At 42.9% G+C, this 16,885-nt stretch overlaps 1 protein-coding gene across 1 annotated transcript; it reads left to right on the top strand.

Annotated features, from left to right (window-relative positions):
* Positions 1-2,592: 2,592 nt before the first annotated feature.
* F2R (coagulation factor II thrombin receptor) lies at positions 2,593-11,696 on the top strand. The gene is made up of 2 exons (XM_075726634.1): positions 2,593-2,683; positions 10,297-11,696. Exons 1-2 carry the CDS (start codon positions 2,593-2,595, stop codon positions 11,490-11,492), a joined length of 1,287 nt encoding a protein of 428 aa, XP_075582749.1. The 3' UTR covers positions 11,493-11,696.
* Positions 11,697-16,885: the final 5,189 nt, after the last annotated feature.

The raw sequence follows: 16,885 nt of genomic DNA, 5'->3' as shown, positions 1-16,885 counted from the left end.
AGGAGAAAACACATCTTTCCTTGAAAGACTTGCCTATCTCTCAACTCTTTCTTCTTTAACCAGTGGTAGCGAAAATAAATTATAATATCCAATAGTCTTAGCCTGTTATCCTGCAGTTTGCATTTTTCTACTGCATGTCTTTATATTTGACTAAGAGTGCTTGGCAGATAACTTAGTTTATCTTGGAACTTATCCATTCTGATGGCGGTCTGAAGCTCCAAAACCATCCACAAAATTGCAGAATGTCTTTCTTCTTTGGCCAAACAGACAGAAACACCATCGCAAGCAATAGCTTTGTTCTGTTTCACATTGCGTTTATCTGCAAATCTTCTTCTTTAGCTGTCTTTTTTTAAAAGAATACAGGAGCAACACAACAAACTTTTCTCTAACAGCAAATCCAAAGAGTGACAGTCACATCTGATTTCAAAAAGTTCATAGCTAGATAGACAGCCCTCTTCCTGGACAACTGATTTTATCTCTGAGATATGCTTCTAATCTCATCGTCTTTGAGCAGTAATTACCCACCCCAGGCATGCAGCAGGGTAATCTGTGTATTAAACAGCAGAAAGATGGCTCCTTCCGCAAACAGTAATGACGTAGCAATCTTACTAGATAGTTGTAGTCTTTTTTGGTAGACCTAGTGTGTTTAACAGGAATGAAGTTTTGTCTTGTAACACGTTCCCACTTAAAAAAAAAAGCTGTGAAAAAGGTGCAGGAAGCAGAATTAAAAAGTGGTAACCTGTAAAAGCTTTAGAAGTCATGAACTCTTCACCTCCACTACAATCAGTTTATCTAGAGAGAAAATAACAAGCTGACTTGCGTAACTACAGGATACAAAAATTAGCTTAAATTTGGTTCCCATATGCAGACAGAAAATTTAACAAACACAGGGGTTGATTTATTTGCTTGCTACATTTATAGTAATCTAATTTACAAAGATGAAAGGATATAGGGCTATGACTGTTCTTCATATCTGCAACTCTGGTACTCCCTACAGATAGAATCTGAGTTTCCCTTCCTATCTTTCACAAACTCTGTAGAGTGGTTTATCCCTCAAGCACTGGCCCACTGGTTAAGGCTTCTTGAAACTGAAGAAATACAAACACTGAAAATGTATGCTTTTCCAAGGTCTGATATAACATTTACAAATACACATTGATTTTAGGAAAACTGCTATTTAGTTCACTTCTATTTGGGTTCAGCAATTTTGTTGGGTTTAGAAATTTTTAAGCGTTACCTTTGTGTACGTTTATAGAGCTGTGAGACCACAGGAATGCCCAAGAATAGCTTCACTTCCTTAGTACAAGTTCTAAGTGGAACTTCCCTCTCCCTTTTTTTGTCTGTATTGCTGTAAACAGAAAGATACACAGCTGAGGATGGGACAGCATACCCTAGCAAACCAAGGAGTGTCCACTTCTAGAGCTTTTGACTGTGTTACAGGCCTAAGAAATACAAAGCACTCAAACCACCAGTGGAGTAAGTATTTTACAAGAAAAGAGCCTAAATAATAGATGCAAAGTTACCAGTTATTTTCCTCTCTAGCTTTCATATAGGTTTCCGTTCGACCAGCTCTTCATTCATGAGCAGCTGTCCAGGACAGAACAAGCTTTCCTGTCCGAGGCACGTGCCACTGGCGTTCACCTCAGGGGTCTTGCAAGAACCGGCACGAGGAATGCCAAGCCGGGTCATGAATCGCTTTTAGGTTGCCCTGTATTTGTAGAGCGGTCGGCTCACTGGACCCGGGCAATACAACAAGCAAGCTTTGATGTTGTCCACTTTATACAAAGCAGATCTATGTATTAAGGAGCTTTTCTGAATGAGCGCGGTCTTTCAGTTATGAGCAACGCAGATTACTTCAAGCAGATCTATGTATTAAGCTTTTCTGAATGAGCGCGGTCTTTCAATTATGAGCAACGCAGATTACTTCAAGCAGATCTTATGTATTAAGCTTTTCTAAATGAGCATGGTCTTTCAATTACGAGTAACGCAGATTACTTCAAGCAGATGTATGTATTAAGGAGCTTTTCTGAATGAGCGTGGTCTTTCGAGTAACGCAGATACTTCAACTGGCCTTGTAACTGTGCTCCTGCGGGGCATTAGCAATTTGGACTGCACAAACAAAATTTGGCAAACCCAGCTCAGAACAGTTCCTCGAGAATAACCCTTTGTTCTGCACCTCCTGCCTTCTCCCCCCGCCCGAGCCCACGCCCCCTTCCCGTTTCTCAGCCGGGTGCCAGCGCCTTCCGCTGCCGCTTTCGCAGCGCGGGGGCTGCGGGCCGGGCGGCTGCGCTGCAGGGGGGGGGGTCGGCCCTCCGCCAGCCCCCCTCTCCCCCCCTCCGCCGGGGCGGCGCGGCAGGAAGGCGCCCCCGCCTCCCCTGCCGCCGGAGGAAGGCTCGGCGGCGGCGGCGGGGCGGCCCTTCCAGCCCCAGCCCCAGCCTCCCGGGCGCTGCCAGCCGCCGCGCCGCGCCTCGCCTGCACTCGCGTCCCGCCGCGCTGGACGGAGGGAGGGAGCGGAGGGAGCTCCCCGCGTCCCCGTCCCGGCCCCGGCCCCGGCTCCGGCCCCGGCCCCGGCCCCCTCCCGGCGCGGCGGCCATGGGGCCGCGGGCGCTGCCCGCGCTGCTCTGCGCCCTGGCCGCCCTCGGCTGCCCGCGCCCGCCGCCCGCCGCCGCCGCCGCCCGCGTCGGTGAGTCGCCGCCCCCGCCCCGAGCGGGGGAGAGCTGCCGGGGGGCGGGGGGGCGCGGGAGGGGCGCCGGCGGCCCTGAGCGCCCCCGTCCCCGCTGGGGTCCCCGGGGGAGCGGCGGCCGGGCGCCGAGCGAGGGGCCCGGGGGGCTGCGGGCGGCGGCGGCGGCGTTTGCCGCGGCAGCGGGGCCGGAGCCCTGCGCCTCGGCGGGGGAGAATGAACAAAATGCGCGTTCGCGGGCGACGTCGTTGGCCTGCGCGTAGCCCGGGCAAGGGTCTCCCGCTTTGACGTTTTAATGGGAGCTTAGGAGCGCGTTTTCTTCGGGGCGTTGTGAAACGCTGCTCCAGGTTTGTTCTCCTAGCAGCGGCAAGAGAGCAGGCTGAAACATAAAGTTAGCTTGGGTGAAGGAACCTCAGCCAGATACTTTTTGAGAACTAGTCTGTCGAATAAAGGAAATGTCATAGATCTGACATACATAGATCTGAGAAAGACGCAATGCCACAGGTAAGGTTATTGATGGCGAAGAATGTTTTACAGTTGTCCCATGGTTAAGGAGGCAGCCGCTCGGTAGCAAGTTACGATGGAACAAAGTGCCCGGGCTAGCGAGACGTGCTGGTGGACTTTCTTAAAAAACTGCCATTGCCTTTCGATAACTTGAGAAGATAGAGCGCCAGATGAATTTGTAGGTAGCGCAAAGTTTGGCACATCTGCCAACACAAAATAGCTGAGAATATCCACCCCAAATAGATGACCTGCATGGTTATTCAATTAGAAATAGCACTAATAGCAACATAAGTGCTGTAACTGGTGAGACCGTGGATCCGTCTAGCTCAGAGCTTGTCCAACAATGGAGATGCTGAGGGAAGGAAGGTAGGAGAAGACATGCATGCATGTAACCTCCCAGTTTCTGGTAGAGGTACAAGAGTGCAAAGGGCAAGATTATGCATTTTGAAATTAGCAACGTTTTTTACTGTAAAATTCAGTTTAATATTTCTTTCAATTACGCAGTGATCATAGTGCTGCTGTACAAATAACTTAGCACCATAAGATGCCTGCAGGGAAGACTCAGTTCAAGCTCTATGTACAGAAAAGGGCTGATTAGAGGAACAGCTAAGGGGAAGTTTCAGAGTGTGGCATACTTTGACTACTAAAATGAAGGCTGAAGGGACAGAGCTAGTGTTTGTAATTATGCTGGGAGGGAAGCATCAGGGCAAATAATTTTGGCTAAACAACTTTTTGGCACAAGGACAAGTGGCAACAAAGAGACCAAAACCATGTTCATATTGGAAGTCTAAGGAAACTGTCCTTATGAAAAAAAAAGGGGGGGAGAGGGGTAAAAGACAAACTATAATGTTAGTGCTAGAAAAAAGATTGTACTGTTGGATGCTATTCTTCCAGTTTATGAAAACATTCCAACTTGTTTCCGTGCCTTTTGCAATTACAGTCTTCATTAAAGAGCACCCCAAATTACACTATTTATTTGCTGCTTCATTAGGAAATAATGATCAAAATAGTAGCTGTATTACATCACTAGGAAGAGAAAAACTCAAAACAGGTTACTTCATGTGCAGTAGAACTATTAAAGCCTAGCCATCTGCACGTGCCTTCTGCTCCCTTTGTGCTCACTCCCACTGTAATAATATAATTTCCCCACTGTCCCAGGTAAGCTTCATTGTTTCCACCACCGTGTACTTAATTCCCATCGCCTGTGCGCTGCTGCATCCTCAGGTGTGCTCTGCCCGTGCACCTGTGGCTTCTCCCCCTAGCTTTTCCCTTGGTCCTTCAATGTGCATGGTTCTCACCTTATTGACCTGCAGGTGGGTGAAAAAACAATGGCTTGGCAGTGGTTGGTGCTAGGTGCTTGCAGATTAGCCAGCGGAGTGCTGCTGAGGAGGCTGGCTGAGATCTCAGCCTGCCTGGACTTTACTGCATTGGGACACTGACAGCTGGATAGGGAGATGTTATCATTGCTTGAAGCCAGCACCTGTGGTGGAAGTGGTTGAGAAAGGAAAGCAAAAAGGAGAGAGATCTGGTTGCAAGAAAACAATACTTTAGGAAAATGTGTTCAAATTGTTACTACCTCACTCATGTAATACAATAACAAATTCTGTACAAATGGAGATCTGGGCTAAAGAATATTTTTGAAGGCCATACCATATTTATTTTTACAAAAGCCAGTAATTGTCATCTGTCCTACAAGATTGTGTCTTACCTTGTTGATAAACATGTCTGGCACGCACTTAAGATTCTGCCTGTGAGTACCTAATCTATGGGGCACTGGGTAATTCAGATTCTAGATGCTTATCACTGTGGATTATACAAAGGGGAGATAAGAGGAACTGACTTTTTATTATGAGTCAGTGGTATGGGTGCAGCTGTCATCAGTAATGCCCAGAAATCAGTATTTATAGTTGTCCAGCAGCACATACGGAACATACCTAATTGGCATGAGTAGGAGCCTAATCTTTAGTTTTCCACCTCACAAAAACACCCCCTGGGATATGAGCATGGCTGGTTTGTAACATCCTGTCCAGATTTATGGGTCTACAGCAATACATGAAAATTTTCTTCTGGGGCTCAAGATGCTTTTTAAGATTGGTTGAAGCCATTACATTTTTTGCTCTCTACTTCTTCTTTCACAGAACAGTGTGCACAGTAGCCACTTGCATATGAAAGGAAATTATGAAATAGCTCTGTGTAAAAAAAAAAAAAAAAAAAAAAGCAGTGTCTAAGCAGTGTCTTTCAGGGTAGGCAGAATATGCATATGCTGATTGTGAGATCGACAATATGTAGTGCTTGATGGAAAACAGCACAGAATAAATTGTTAAACAATCCCAAACTTACTGAGCTTTCTACATCATTTCTCTATGTCCTTGTTGGAGAATCAGTGCAAAGACCATAGACAGTGAAGGAAAACTTCAGGTAATTTGAGTATTGTGCTGATTCTACGTAATTTTTCCTTTCAAAGTCCTTATTGGAAGAAAAGGAAAGACTATATATAGATTGTTCAGTGTCCTGACTGCACTCCATAAGGATAAAACCTCAATGCTTTATCCGGCCCTTTCTTTGTTCTTAGTTTCTTAGTCCTGTTCTGTCATACCTATTGATATTTTACAAGTGATTTGACACAGTGTTAAGTTTGTCATATCAGCAATGAGAATACTATTAGTCATAAAAATAGTAATCCACCAGGTTTGACCTCTTCCAAACTGATCGGGTGACAGCCTAGCAAAAACAGGATGACTGAACATTTACAATCATTATACAAGCTTTACCTCTGTTGTCCTAACAGATTATTTGTATTATTAAAAATTACTTAAGCTGTAGTGAAACATATTTTAGAGGCAAATCGTATCTACAGCTTTAAAACAGCTAGAAAGGGTCATTGGCAGATTCTGGTATAGCTGTAGCTATGTAAGAGTAATTCTAATATCTTTCCTGTAGAGCTACTGTATTGGCTGTCTTGTACTATCCCAGCTTATAAGTAATGCCGGTTTCCCATTACTGGCCTTCATGTTTATTGTCAAGTTTTATTAAGATGTTTTGAAAAAAATAGGACATCAGTTCATCCCCTTCTCTTCTGTGTATAAATCTCTGATCATGAGCTTTTTCAAATAAACACTGACACAAAAGGAATCCGGAACCTGAGGGCAGTAACTATCTTCCTTTCTGTTTCAGAAAGCATGAAGTGCACTGTTGTTTTTTCTAATAATACACAGAGGCTGTGCAATACAAATATACAAGCAGTTCTGCAAAGGAAAAGAACTGATAAGTGGCTAACAATCTTTTAAATTAAAATTAAATTGAATTCCATAAGGAAAGTTTAAATTCCCACTCTATATTATCAAGTGGCAAAGAAACAGGAAGTTTGAGGTCTCACTGCATTTTCCCATAGAACTGGCTTTCAAGTAGTATGTCATGTCATCGAAGTTCAAGTTGGAGACATGGACTGAGCACAGGACACAGCATGGAGATGTTAACAGCATCAAGACTGAGTTCAGCTCTGAACTTAGAAAGTCTTTTGTTATTCAAAGAACATGTAGTTTTCATGAAGTTAAAGTATTATACCAGAGAATTTTAAGTAAACTAAAATTATTTATGAAATGTCTTGCATTCCTGTAATAGGATTCTACTTTTAGAAAAGTTTGATAATGGAGTAGTGCAGACTCTAGAACTTTTCATCTAAGAAAGCTGTAAATAAGTTAGCTCCAAGAATTCAATATGTAATTAAAATGATAAGCAATGTTTGAGTAACTATAAGCAACAGCTAAGACAAAGGTCAGTAGTCGATGAAAGGTAACTGGCCCAATCATTTTTTTTTCCTTTAGCGTATTTTCATACTGTTCTAAGTTAGGAGTCACTGACGAGAAATGGGTTAGGTTACACAAACCGCTACCATGTTAAGTGATTTAACCTCAATCATTGAGGGTCCGTATGTCTGGCTGGTTTGCTCACTAGTCCGCAAGAAGTGAGGCACTGCAGCACTTCCTCTGTGGCTTCCCTGCAGCACTGCTAGCTCAGATGAGGCAGCACAGGCAAAGCCTTCAAAGTTCAGGGATACTGGCATGAGAGAGGTGCTTGCTAAAAGCACCTCGGCTACCGTGCCATGCAGAGGTCATCTGGGCAACACAGTTCCTGACTCCAGACACAGGTTTACCCTGTCCAATTCTCCAAAAACATGCCTTCCTCACATGAAACCATGTCACCTCTTCATTTGGTTCTCCATGCTGTTCTTCAGTGGTGGAGAGCCCAAGAAGGACATGTAGACCTTTGGGGACTAGGATTGTCATTGTCTCCCATTTCAGAAATTTTTCATTTGAGAAATGTCAGTGGAAGAAATATATATTCACAGCACTCAAAGTCTTGAATTCATAAGACTTGCACATACTGGAGATAGCAGAGGTACTGTTCAAGCTTTTTTGTCACTGTTGTGGTTAACCCCAGTTAGCAACTAAGCACCACACAGCCTCTTGCTCACCCGCTCGCCTTGCCCCCCAGTAGGATGGGGGAGAGAATTGACGGGGGGGGGAAAGTAAAACCTGTGGGTTGAGATAAAGGCAGTTTAACAGGACAGCAGAGGAAGAGAGAATAATGATAAAAGAATATACAAAGCAAGTGATGCACAATGCCGTTGCTCACGACCCGCTGACTGATGCCCAACTAGTCCCTGAGCAGTGATCATTGTCCCCCAGCCAAATGCCCCTAGTTTATATACTAAGCATGATGTCACATGGTATGGAATAGCCCTTTGGCCAGTTTGGGTCAGGTGTCCTGGCTGTGCCCCCTCCCAGCTTCTTGTGCACCTGGCAGAGCATGGGAAGCTAAAAAGTCCTTGACTAGCATTAGCAGTACTTAGCAACAACTAAAACATCAGTGAGTTATCAGCATTATTCTCATACTAAATCCAAAACACAGCACTGTGCTAGCTACTGGGAAGAAAATTAACTCTATCCCAGCTGAAACTAGGACAGTCACTCTTACTGACGTTTTTACCATGGAGACTTGCCTTTGGGCATGAGAAATTAGGTTTTTTTATTCAAGTATAATTACAATCCTCCCAGAAGAGGTGAATACTGATGGTGTCAGTTGTGACAGATTTCTATTGCAATGATCATTAAGTACTGGAAATCGCCTAACCATTCGGCCACTGTTGGCCACAGGCTGAAGTTAGAGGTGTTAAATATAACTTGTGCTGCACCTGAACTGCTGAAACTAGGAGCTGACTCCTTGAGTCATCCAACTGCTTGGACTAAACTTTTAAAGTAAGGTTAAAGATTAAGGATCTATAGTTTTGCATTTTGTTAGTGTTCTCCTTCGGATGGCAGAATAGACCCTTGTATAAATGGATGTAATGCCCTTCTGTGCAAACACTGAATCTCACATACTTTTGTGCAGTTGTGTTTCAGTGTAAGTACTAAATGGTTCCTATGCAGTCTATGCAACAAGCTCCCAGGCTCAAATTCTCATCCAGCATCTTTTTTTCTGGCCTACAGAGGAAAAATCCCACCAATCCTCTGATCTCCCCCCACATTCATGTCTGAATTTCACCAAAATTCAAGCTGGGCAGGGCCCTTCTGGCACAGCCTATGCACGTAGGGAGGTAACTGTCACATGCTTTTGTTCTCATCTGCATAAAAAATGGTTTGAATTACTGTAGAACAAATAATTGCTTCCAATGAATAGCATTTTAGACGGGTGAATCATGCCTATGTACTTTCAGCTTACTGATTTAAGCTAACACACCTTCATTCTTATTTTAGTTGTCTAGGATTCAACAAAGGATCAGTTGCACAGCTAAGTAGATGAATGATTACTTAAGTAGTGTTAACTCTGTCACTTCTGTCTGCCCATAATATGTTTGAATTATCCTAAGCCTAACTAGATTAAGCCAAAGCTGAAAATGACAGTCTTCCAAAATAAGTCTTCCTACAAACAGCTTTTCTGAAATAATGTCTAAAGAAGCTCGTTTAATTGATTGTCGGGTTTTTTACATAAATAAACCCATACCACACATTCAACACTTTGTAACACTAATTTCCTAACTCATTACAGCTACGTTCAAAAAGCAGAGATAACCTGTCCTGACACTTTTCTTATCAGTCACAGCCACCAAACAGTGCTGCAGGAGACCCTGCTGGCAGGTTTCAAAAGTGCCCCGAGGGCACACTGGACACATGTTGTCCTGAATGATGCATACTGTGGGGTAGGATAAGTAGAACTGGGGAAATGTTGCAGTGCAATCTGTGGCTACCTGTCTGATGCACGCAAAAGCTTCATGCATGTCCACCTTGAAAACTGCATGCAGACTTCTGCCATCTGTCTTGATGGCAGCTGTCAGGTTGAGTAGGATGTCTCCGGAGCACAGAGAAATATCTCAGTAATTTGGTGTTTTAATTGCACTTTAACTTTTTGTTACTTTGGTGATGAGTACTTCTAAGGCGAAATTTGTGTATGAGTATCAGTATTCATCCCAGCACCTCATTTCTTACAAACTGTATGAAGGGCCTGACAAAGTTCAAGGGTGCCAAATTTACTGTTTTATTTGTGTTGAAGTAGCCCAAAGAGAACATAGATGAGATTGGGTCCTTAAAATCATAGAATAGAATCATAGAATCGTTTAGGTTGGAAAAGACCTTTAAGATCATCCAGTCCAACCATTAACCTACACTACCAAATCCACACTAAACCAATCAAGGGTAGACTAGACTAAACCATGTCCTGAAGTGCCACATCTACCCGTTTTTTGAACGCTTCCAGGGATGGTGACTCCACCACCTCTCTGGGCAGCCTGTTCCAATGCTTGACTACCCTTTCCGTGAAGAAATTTTTCCTAATAGCCAATCTAAAACTCCCTTGGTGCAGCTTGAGCCCATTTTAAAAAGCTTCTCTTAGCTAAGAGATAGGGGACAAAGGAGGACATCTTACCCAAATTTGTGACAGGAGCTAAACCAAAAAGGGCTGGACTAACATCTGTGGGCAGTCTGTACTTTGAATCAGGAATTAACATTATTTTGTGTTGCTAATATGATCTTAGCTTTCCTTTCTGACAGATGTTTTTGCTTCCCCATAGCATGTAAATATTTGCTTATTAATCTTTATACTTTCTTATTTTTCAGGTTTCCCATATAACAGTAGCATACCACAGGGAAGAAGTTTTGTATTCTCTCTCCGAAATCACCGGGATGACCTTATACCTACTGAAGGTGATACTGAAAATGACTCAGAAGCCGGATCAGGAGCCACCAATCAGACTGGATCAGCCCTACGTGAACAACGAACAGTGTCATTGCAAACAGCAAGATACCTCACTAGCCCATGGCTGACGCGTTTTGTTCCTTCAGTTTACACCTTAGTGCTTGTGCTGAGTCTCCCTCTGAACATTACAGCGATACTCGTGTTTCTGAAAAAAATGAAAATTGAAAAGCCAGCTGTAATATACATGCTGAATTTGGCCCTTGCAGATGTCTTGTTTGTAAGCGTGCTTCCTTTTAAGATTGCTTATCACTTTTCTGGAAACGACTGGGTTTTTGGCCCTCAAATGTGCCGTTTCATCACTGCTGCCTTCTACTGTAACATGTACTGTTCAATAATGCTTATGACAAGTATAAGCTTCGATCGCTTCTTAGCAGTGGTGTATCCCATGCAGTCTCTTGGGTGGCGTACATTAACACGTGCCTCGCTGATTTGTTTCATCATATGGCTTGTAGCAATAACTGGGGTTATACCTTTTCTCATCAGAGAGCAAACAGTGAAAATACCCAAGTTAAATATAACTACTTGCCATGATGTGCTAAATGAATCTGAACTTCACGGCTATTACCTCCACTTCTTCTCCATCTTCTCTTCTGTGTTTTTTGTAGTGCCATTTATAATTTCTACTGTCTGTTACGTGTGTATCATTCGATGTCTTAGTTCTTCTACCATTGTTGCACAACAAAATAAGAAGACACGTGCCTTGCTCTTGTGTGTGGCTGTTTTTTCTGTCTTTGTTATTTGCTTCGGACCAACGAATGTCCTCCTATTAATTCATTATATCCATTTTTATTATGACAACAGCTTAGAGTATCTCTACTTTGCTTATCTACTCTGTGTTTGTGTCAGCAGCGTTAGCTGTTGCATTGACCCTTTTATTTACTATTATGCTTCTTCTCAGTATCAGAGACAACTTTTCAGTCTCTTCCATTGTAAAGAGGCTTTCGATCCCAACAGTAGTAACAGCAGTGGCCAGTCAATGTCTACCACTAGTAGAAGGGCTACGTGCTCTACTAATGTGAATAACAGTGTCTACAGGAAATTACTAGCAATGCATTGAGATAACGTGTCTTACACATGTTTAATTTTTAGACAATTTCAGACAAAAAAAGACCGTATCATATCCCAGAGATGCAAAACCTTAAACCAAGTTGTTGTACAATACATAGTTCTATGGATTCATTATAGTAATGCAAAATTCAGATTATAACTTTGTATATGTATATATAGTTTATGTAAATAGGTTAACGTACAGGGGAAAAGTAATGTCTTAAGAATAGTTTTTGAGTGTTTTTCAAATAAACTGCTTTTTTCAGACAAATCCTTTGCATTGTTACTTCAGTTTATTGCAGGGGTTTTATGAAATCCCATTTTAGGATTTGGAACTGTATCAGGTTGATTTAATTCTTACCTATGGAACCACACCATCTATCCAGTGCTTCCTGAAGAAAGCGAAAATATCTTTCCAGGCTTTTTTTTTTCCTATTTGTCATTATTTCTGGAATTACCTGTAAACTTCATTTTCCTAGCATTATTTTGCATCTTGGACCCTGAAACAGTTTATTTTACATTTTTATATATTCCACTTCAAGACAGTATGGTTTTAGGAACGTGAGCAAATGAAAACCAGCTGTTGATTGGTGTAATGCGTCAGGGGAGATAATTCTCAGCAGCTGGAACTAGCTTTTGTTTTGGTGTTCCTACCATTAGTGTATGCTAGGCATCTTGGTTAGGAATGTGGTATTTTTCACAATTAATTTCACAAAAAATTGTGAAATTTTATTTCACAATAAATCAACGCTGAATAGCTCTCCAGAAGATACACTGAAAAGGACATATTCATCATCTTGTTATGCAGTTTGCAAATGTGCGCTTTCTTGTACATGATTAATCTTCATGCACATGCTTAGGACTTGGAAATAACCCTTATCCCTGCCAACTCTGGATGTTTTTTACATTTTACATTGTGTCCACGTCTACTAAAATTGCTGTGGTATAGAGCCCAATAGCTAACTTCATTCTGTGTAGCATTCTTTTACTACAAAGGATGCTAAAGCCAAATAACAGGAAATCAGTTTTAGAAATGAATGTTTAGGTAATAGGACCATATACAAAAATGGAAACAAAATTAAACAGGAATTTGGTTAATGTAGGATTTGCCATAGGAATCTGCCAAGAAGTACAGCGATGGATAAAAGCTGCCTTCAGTCCAGCACAAGTTGCAAGAAAATCTTTCTGCACACAGTGTGACAGTGACAAACGTCTTTCTAACCATGATGTCTTGTTAGTTTGTGTCTGTTCCTTAAAGGTCTTCAGCATAATTAAGTATTGCATTACCAGGGTCTCTCGAGACTTCTGTTCTCAAGTATTTGCCACTTTCTAAGTACCTGAGCATTAAATATGTATAGAGTGAGTTTGTAAGGCTAAAACCCCACAAACGTTTATGAGACATATCAGAGACATTCTCATTTTCCTTAATATCATACTAGGGCTGGGTTTGGTTTTCAGCAAAATCCAAATGCATCTTAAAACTATGGACATCCACTTGTTGCTGGCAGCAAAAATTACCTCTGTGCTTCCTGTATTTACAGGCTGGGGGACTGTTTTTTAGATCTATTACATAGCTGGGATTTCTTTCAGTGTATTATTTCATGATAGTGGTTTATTTTTCAGGTAGCCAAAAGAGACTGTCTAAGCGGCTTTGCAAGGGGCAGTATTACATGTTAGGAGGGAAGGAACGGTACGTGGAAAACAGCTCAGCAGTCATAGCAATTATTTACTTCGTTTTGCTCTGTGGTTGAGTGGTTCTCTTGTAACTTCTATGTGCGCAAGAACATTTGCACAGGAGCAACTTCTTCCTACATTGTATGGTGAAAAAATGAGAGGGGTGAACACAACTGTTTATCCTCATGGCTAAGAGCATCAACAAAGATCCTGAATAAGAACGACTAAAAAAGATTTTACACATGTTTGTAAACCAGTATCTGAGCTTTGCTGTACACACTGCTGAAGTTAGTTTGCTGACAATTCTGGCTTTCACACAAATTAAGAAGAAAAAAAAAAAGCTAAACCAGGAAAGGCTGCTACAGCACAGAACCCTCAGTAAAAAGGACTTAGAAATCTAACTAGACTTCCTGGTAACTAGCTAAAGTGCTGAAGTTGCCTTTAGAAAGTATTTTTATGTTGCCTAAGCATGTTTGAAAACACAACTGTTTACAGGCTTGAGGGGTGGGCCCATGTGAACCTCATGAAGTTCAATAAGGCCAAGTGCCAGGTCCTGCAGCTGGGCTGGGGCAACCCCTAGTATCAAGACAGGCTGGGGGATGAAGGGATTGAGAGCAGCCCTGCGGAGAAGGACTTGGGGGTACTGCTGGATGAAAAGCTGGATATGAGCTGGCAATGTGCGCTTGCAGCCCAGAAAGCCAACCGTATCCTGGGCTGCATCAAAAGAAGCGTGGCCAGCAGGTCGAGGGAGGTGATTCTGCCCCTCTACTCTGCTCTGGTGAGACCTCACCTGGAGCACTGCGTCCAGCTCTGGGGCCCCAAACACAGGAAAGACATGGACCTGTTGGAGTGGGTCTAGAGGAGGGCCACAAAAATAATCAGAGGGCTGGAGCACCTCTCCTGTGAGGAAAGGCTGAGAGAGTTGGGGCTGTTCAGCCTGGAGATGAGAAGGCTCCAGGCAGACCTTATTGTGGCCTTTCAATATATAAGGGGGGCTTGTAAGAAATACAGACAGATACTTTTTACCAGGGCCTGTAGTGACAGGACAAGAGGTAATGATTTTGAACTGAAAGAGGGGGTTTAGATCGGGATGAATTTTTTTATGATGAGGGTGGTGAGACACTGGAACAGGTTGCCCCTCTGGAGAAGTTCTGGATATCCCTGTCCCTGAAGTGTTCAAGGTCAAGTTGGATGGGGTTTTTCAGCAACTTGATTTAGTGAAAGATGTCTGGGCCCATGGCACGGGGGGTTGGATTAGAAGATCTTTAAAGGCCCCTTCCAACCCAAACCATTCAATGGTACATGTGTAGGCAACCTACTCATATTGATGCTCTGCAAGTGCTTCTTGCTAGCCTGCAAATGCATATTTCTGCTACATATAGAGAGGTGATTAACAAGTCAGTTGCCACACAGCGTAGTACTTGATAAAACATACAGTAAATACCACCTTTTCATAGCAAACGAAGTAGTAACAGTTATTCCCTCCTTTAAGGTCCCACAGCTAGTGTCACACCTCTGCTTTCTGTTTGTATTTTTCGAGGCTTCAGCCTGATTGGGTTGCAAAAATAAGCAAACCGCTGCGTGACTGAGGAATCTTGTACCAAAGCAACAGCAGCTCAGCTCTTACTGAATTTGGCATTTCTGTGCAACCAGTTAGTTGGAACGTGCCACAGTTCTCAGTATCTGCTTTTGCTGCTGTATTTGATGGCAAGAGGAAAGGCAGGACCTCCTCAAGCAGCAGCAGTTTATGGAGCTGAACTCGGACACAAAACAGCATTTGCAAAACAGGTTATAACCGCTGAGCATGGCCATGCAGCAAAGCACAATGTGGTAGCTTTTCGAGGAAGCTGAACCAGATAAATACTGCCATTTTTCCTGACATGCTTAAGCTAACAGGAAAAGCTAACCACCTCTTCATGCTTGATGCACCCTTGCACTGCTAGCTGGGAAAGAAAATGAACTGCTTGTTTCAGGGGGAAGGAGTGAAAATCTTACCAAAAGAACCGAAACCCGTTGATGTTACATGCTGTTTCACCCATACCTTCTCTTCCTCATTCTTTATTTTTTTTCATAATGTCAGGGTTAAGCTGCATCATTTTCTGTATGAAGGAAGCTAACAAACTTGTGCCAAATAACATTTATAGGTGAGGAGGTGTCAGGCACTAAACCCACATGAGAAAGCTTGCTAACGTTCCAGATACGCTAGCTTCATGTTGTAGCAATATTAGCAGGTGCAAGATTTTTAATCAGTGTGGTTTCTGTTGGCAAAACACCTCAAACAGCGGCTGTCACTGGTATAACTTACTTCACAGAGGAAGGGTTGCTTAATTTAGCATGGCAAGGATTTTGCAGGGACTGGTCCATTCCTGCTAGAAGCAATTTATCAGTTAATGCCAGGCATGCATCTGCCTTGTAAACTGCTCCGTGCAGCTTGACTGCAGTCAAAGAATGGTCTGCTGGCTGTTAGCTTTGTTTCTTTATTTAGTTGAATCCTAGCCAGAAATGTGAGCATGGCTGCAAGATGTGTTCGTGACGTTTTACATCACGCAAATTGGATCAGGCCACTGCATCTCTCCCTACTTGGGAGATGGGATCCAGAAATGGAAAGAGATTACGAGCCAGCTGGTAGATAACCTGCTACAGCTCCGCACCAGAGCTCTCCGAGAGCTGGGGGCGGAAAGAGAAGGGCTTGGTGTGCCATGGTGCAATATTAAGTATTGATAATTTTCATCTTTTTTGCTCTGATCACAGTTTGATCTTGCAAGAGGCTGAGCAAATTAAAAAATGAACGATATCTCTCATACATTTAAAATTAATGACCCACGTTAAGTGCTTTTTCATGGCATTTTGCATTTTGCAAGTGCTACAGAAATGATTTAGTGATAGCTAATAGAGCTGGAGCAGCTAAACAAATAACATGCTATAATCCAAGTGAACACTAGAGAGCATTAAAATAACTAGGTATGGCTGTTGTAATTTGGCTTGTTGGGGAGGAGATCATTAGGAACCAGATCTGAACATCATGCTGAACTGCGAAATACTGATTACTCCTCTAAACAAGCATGTGAAAAAGTATTGGAGTTGTGTTGGAAAAGTGGAGGTGTTTATTTTAAACAGAACCTGTAAAAAGGTTCAGAAAAGTTTTGGGCAATAAAGTTTCTTATCTTTGTGCTACCAGCCTTATAATAGTGATGCCTGTAGCACCACAAACAAGCTTCTCTCTTCAAAAGCAAGGCCTGACATTTAAAGCATAGCACTAAGCTCAAATGCATTGCACACAGTGATGTAACTCCATCAAGGTCAGAGCTGATAAAGTCAACCTATAATGAAATCTGGCTTGGTGTTCCCTCACCAAAATAAATATGAATGACTTTGAGTCAAATTCATCTCCATTCCATAGAAAGCCTGGGAAAATGACTGTCCTTGCCTTTCCTTGAACAGTTTTGGTTTTTGTGTTAGGAATTTGGGGTCTCTGGGGCTTTTTTGTGCCACACTATTACATCCTACAGGCAGCAATCGTTGGGAAGTTCTCACGTATGTTTTTTTTCACCCTTGTGGATGGGGCAGTGTGTGCCCAGGCAGCGGCAGACGTGGTGCCACAGGCCCTGAGCACATGGCTCTCCCAGATTAGCCTCCCACAGGGCTCACAGCCTGCTCAAATTGGCTTGCCATGTTTCTCCCTTCAACTCAGCTAGAGATGGCAGGCAGGACACTGCTGCTTCCCTCAGA

The sequence above is a fragment of the Pelecanus crispus genome, chromosome Z, assembly GCF_030463565.1.
Source record: "Pelecanus crispus isolate bPelCri1 chromosome Z, bPelCri1.pri, whole genome shotgun sequence".
Classification (NCBI taxonomy): Eukaryota; Metazoa; Chordata; class Aves; order Pelecaniformes; family Pelecanidae; genus Pelecanus; species Pelecanus crispus.
Note: the sequence above shows the minus strand (reverse complement) of the source record. Positions and strands in the feature narration are given on the sequence as shown.

Bases quoted from the DNA above. Each gene is read 5' to 3' on its own strand.
- F2R (XM_075726634.1), top strand. From the start codon at position 2,593: ATGGGGCCGCGGGCGCTGCCCGCGCTGCTCTGCGCCCTGGCCGCCCTC. The intron at 2,684-10,296 runs GTGAGTCGCCGC...CTTATTTTTCAG, and splicing joins CGCCGCCGCCGCCCGCGTCG to GTTTCCCATATAACAGTAGC.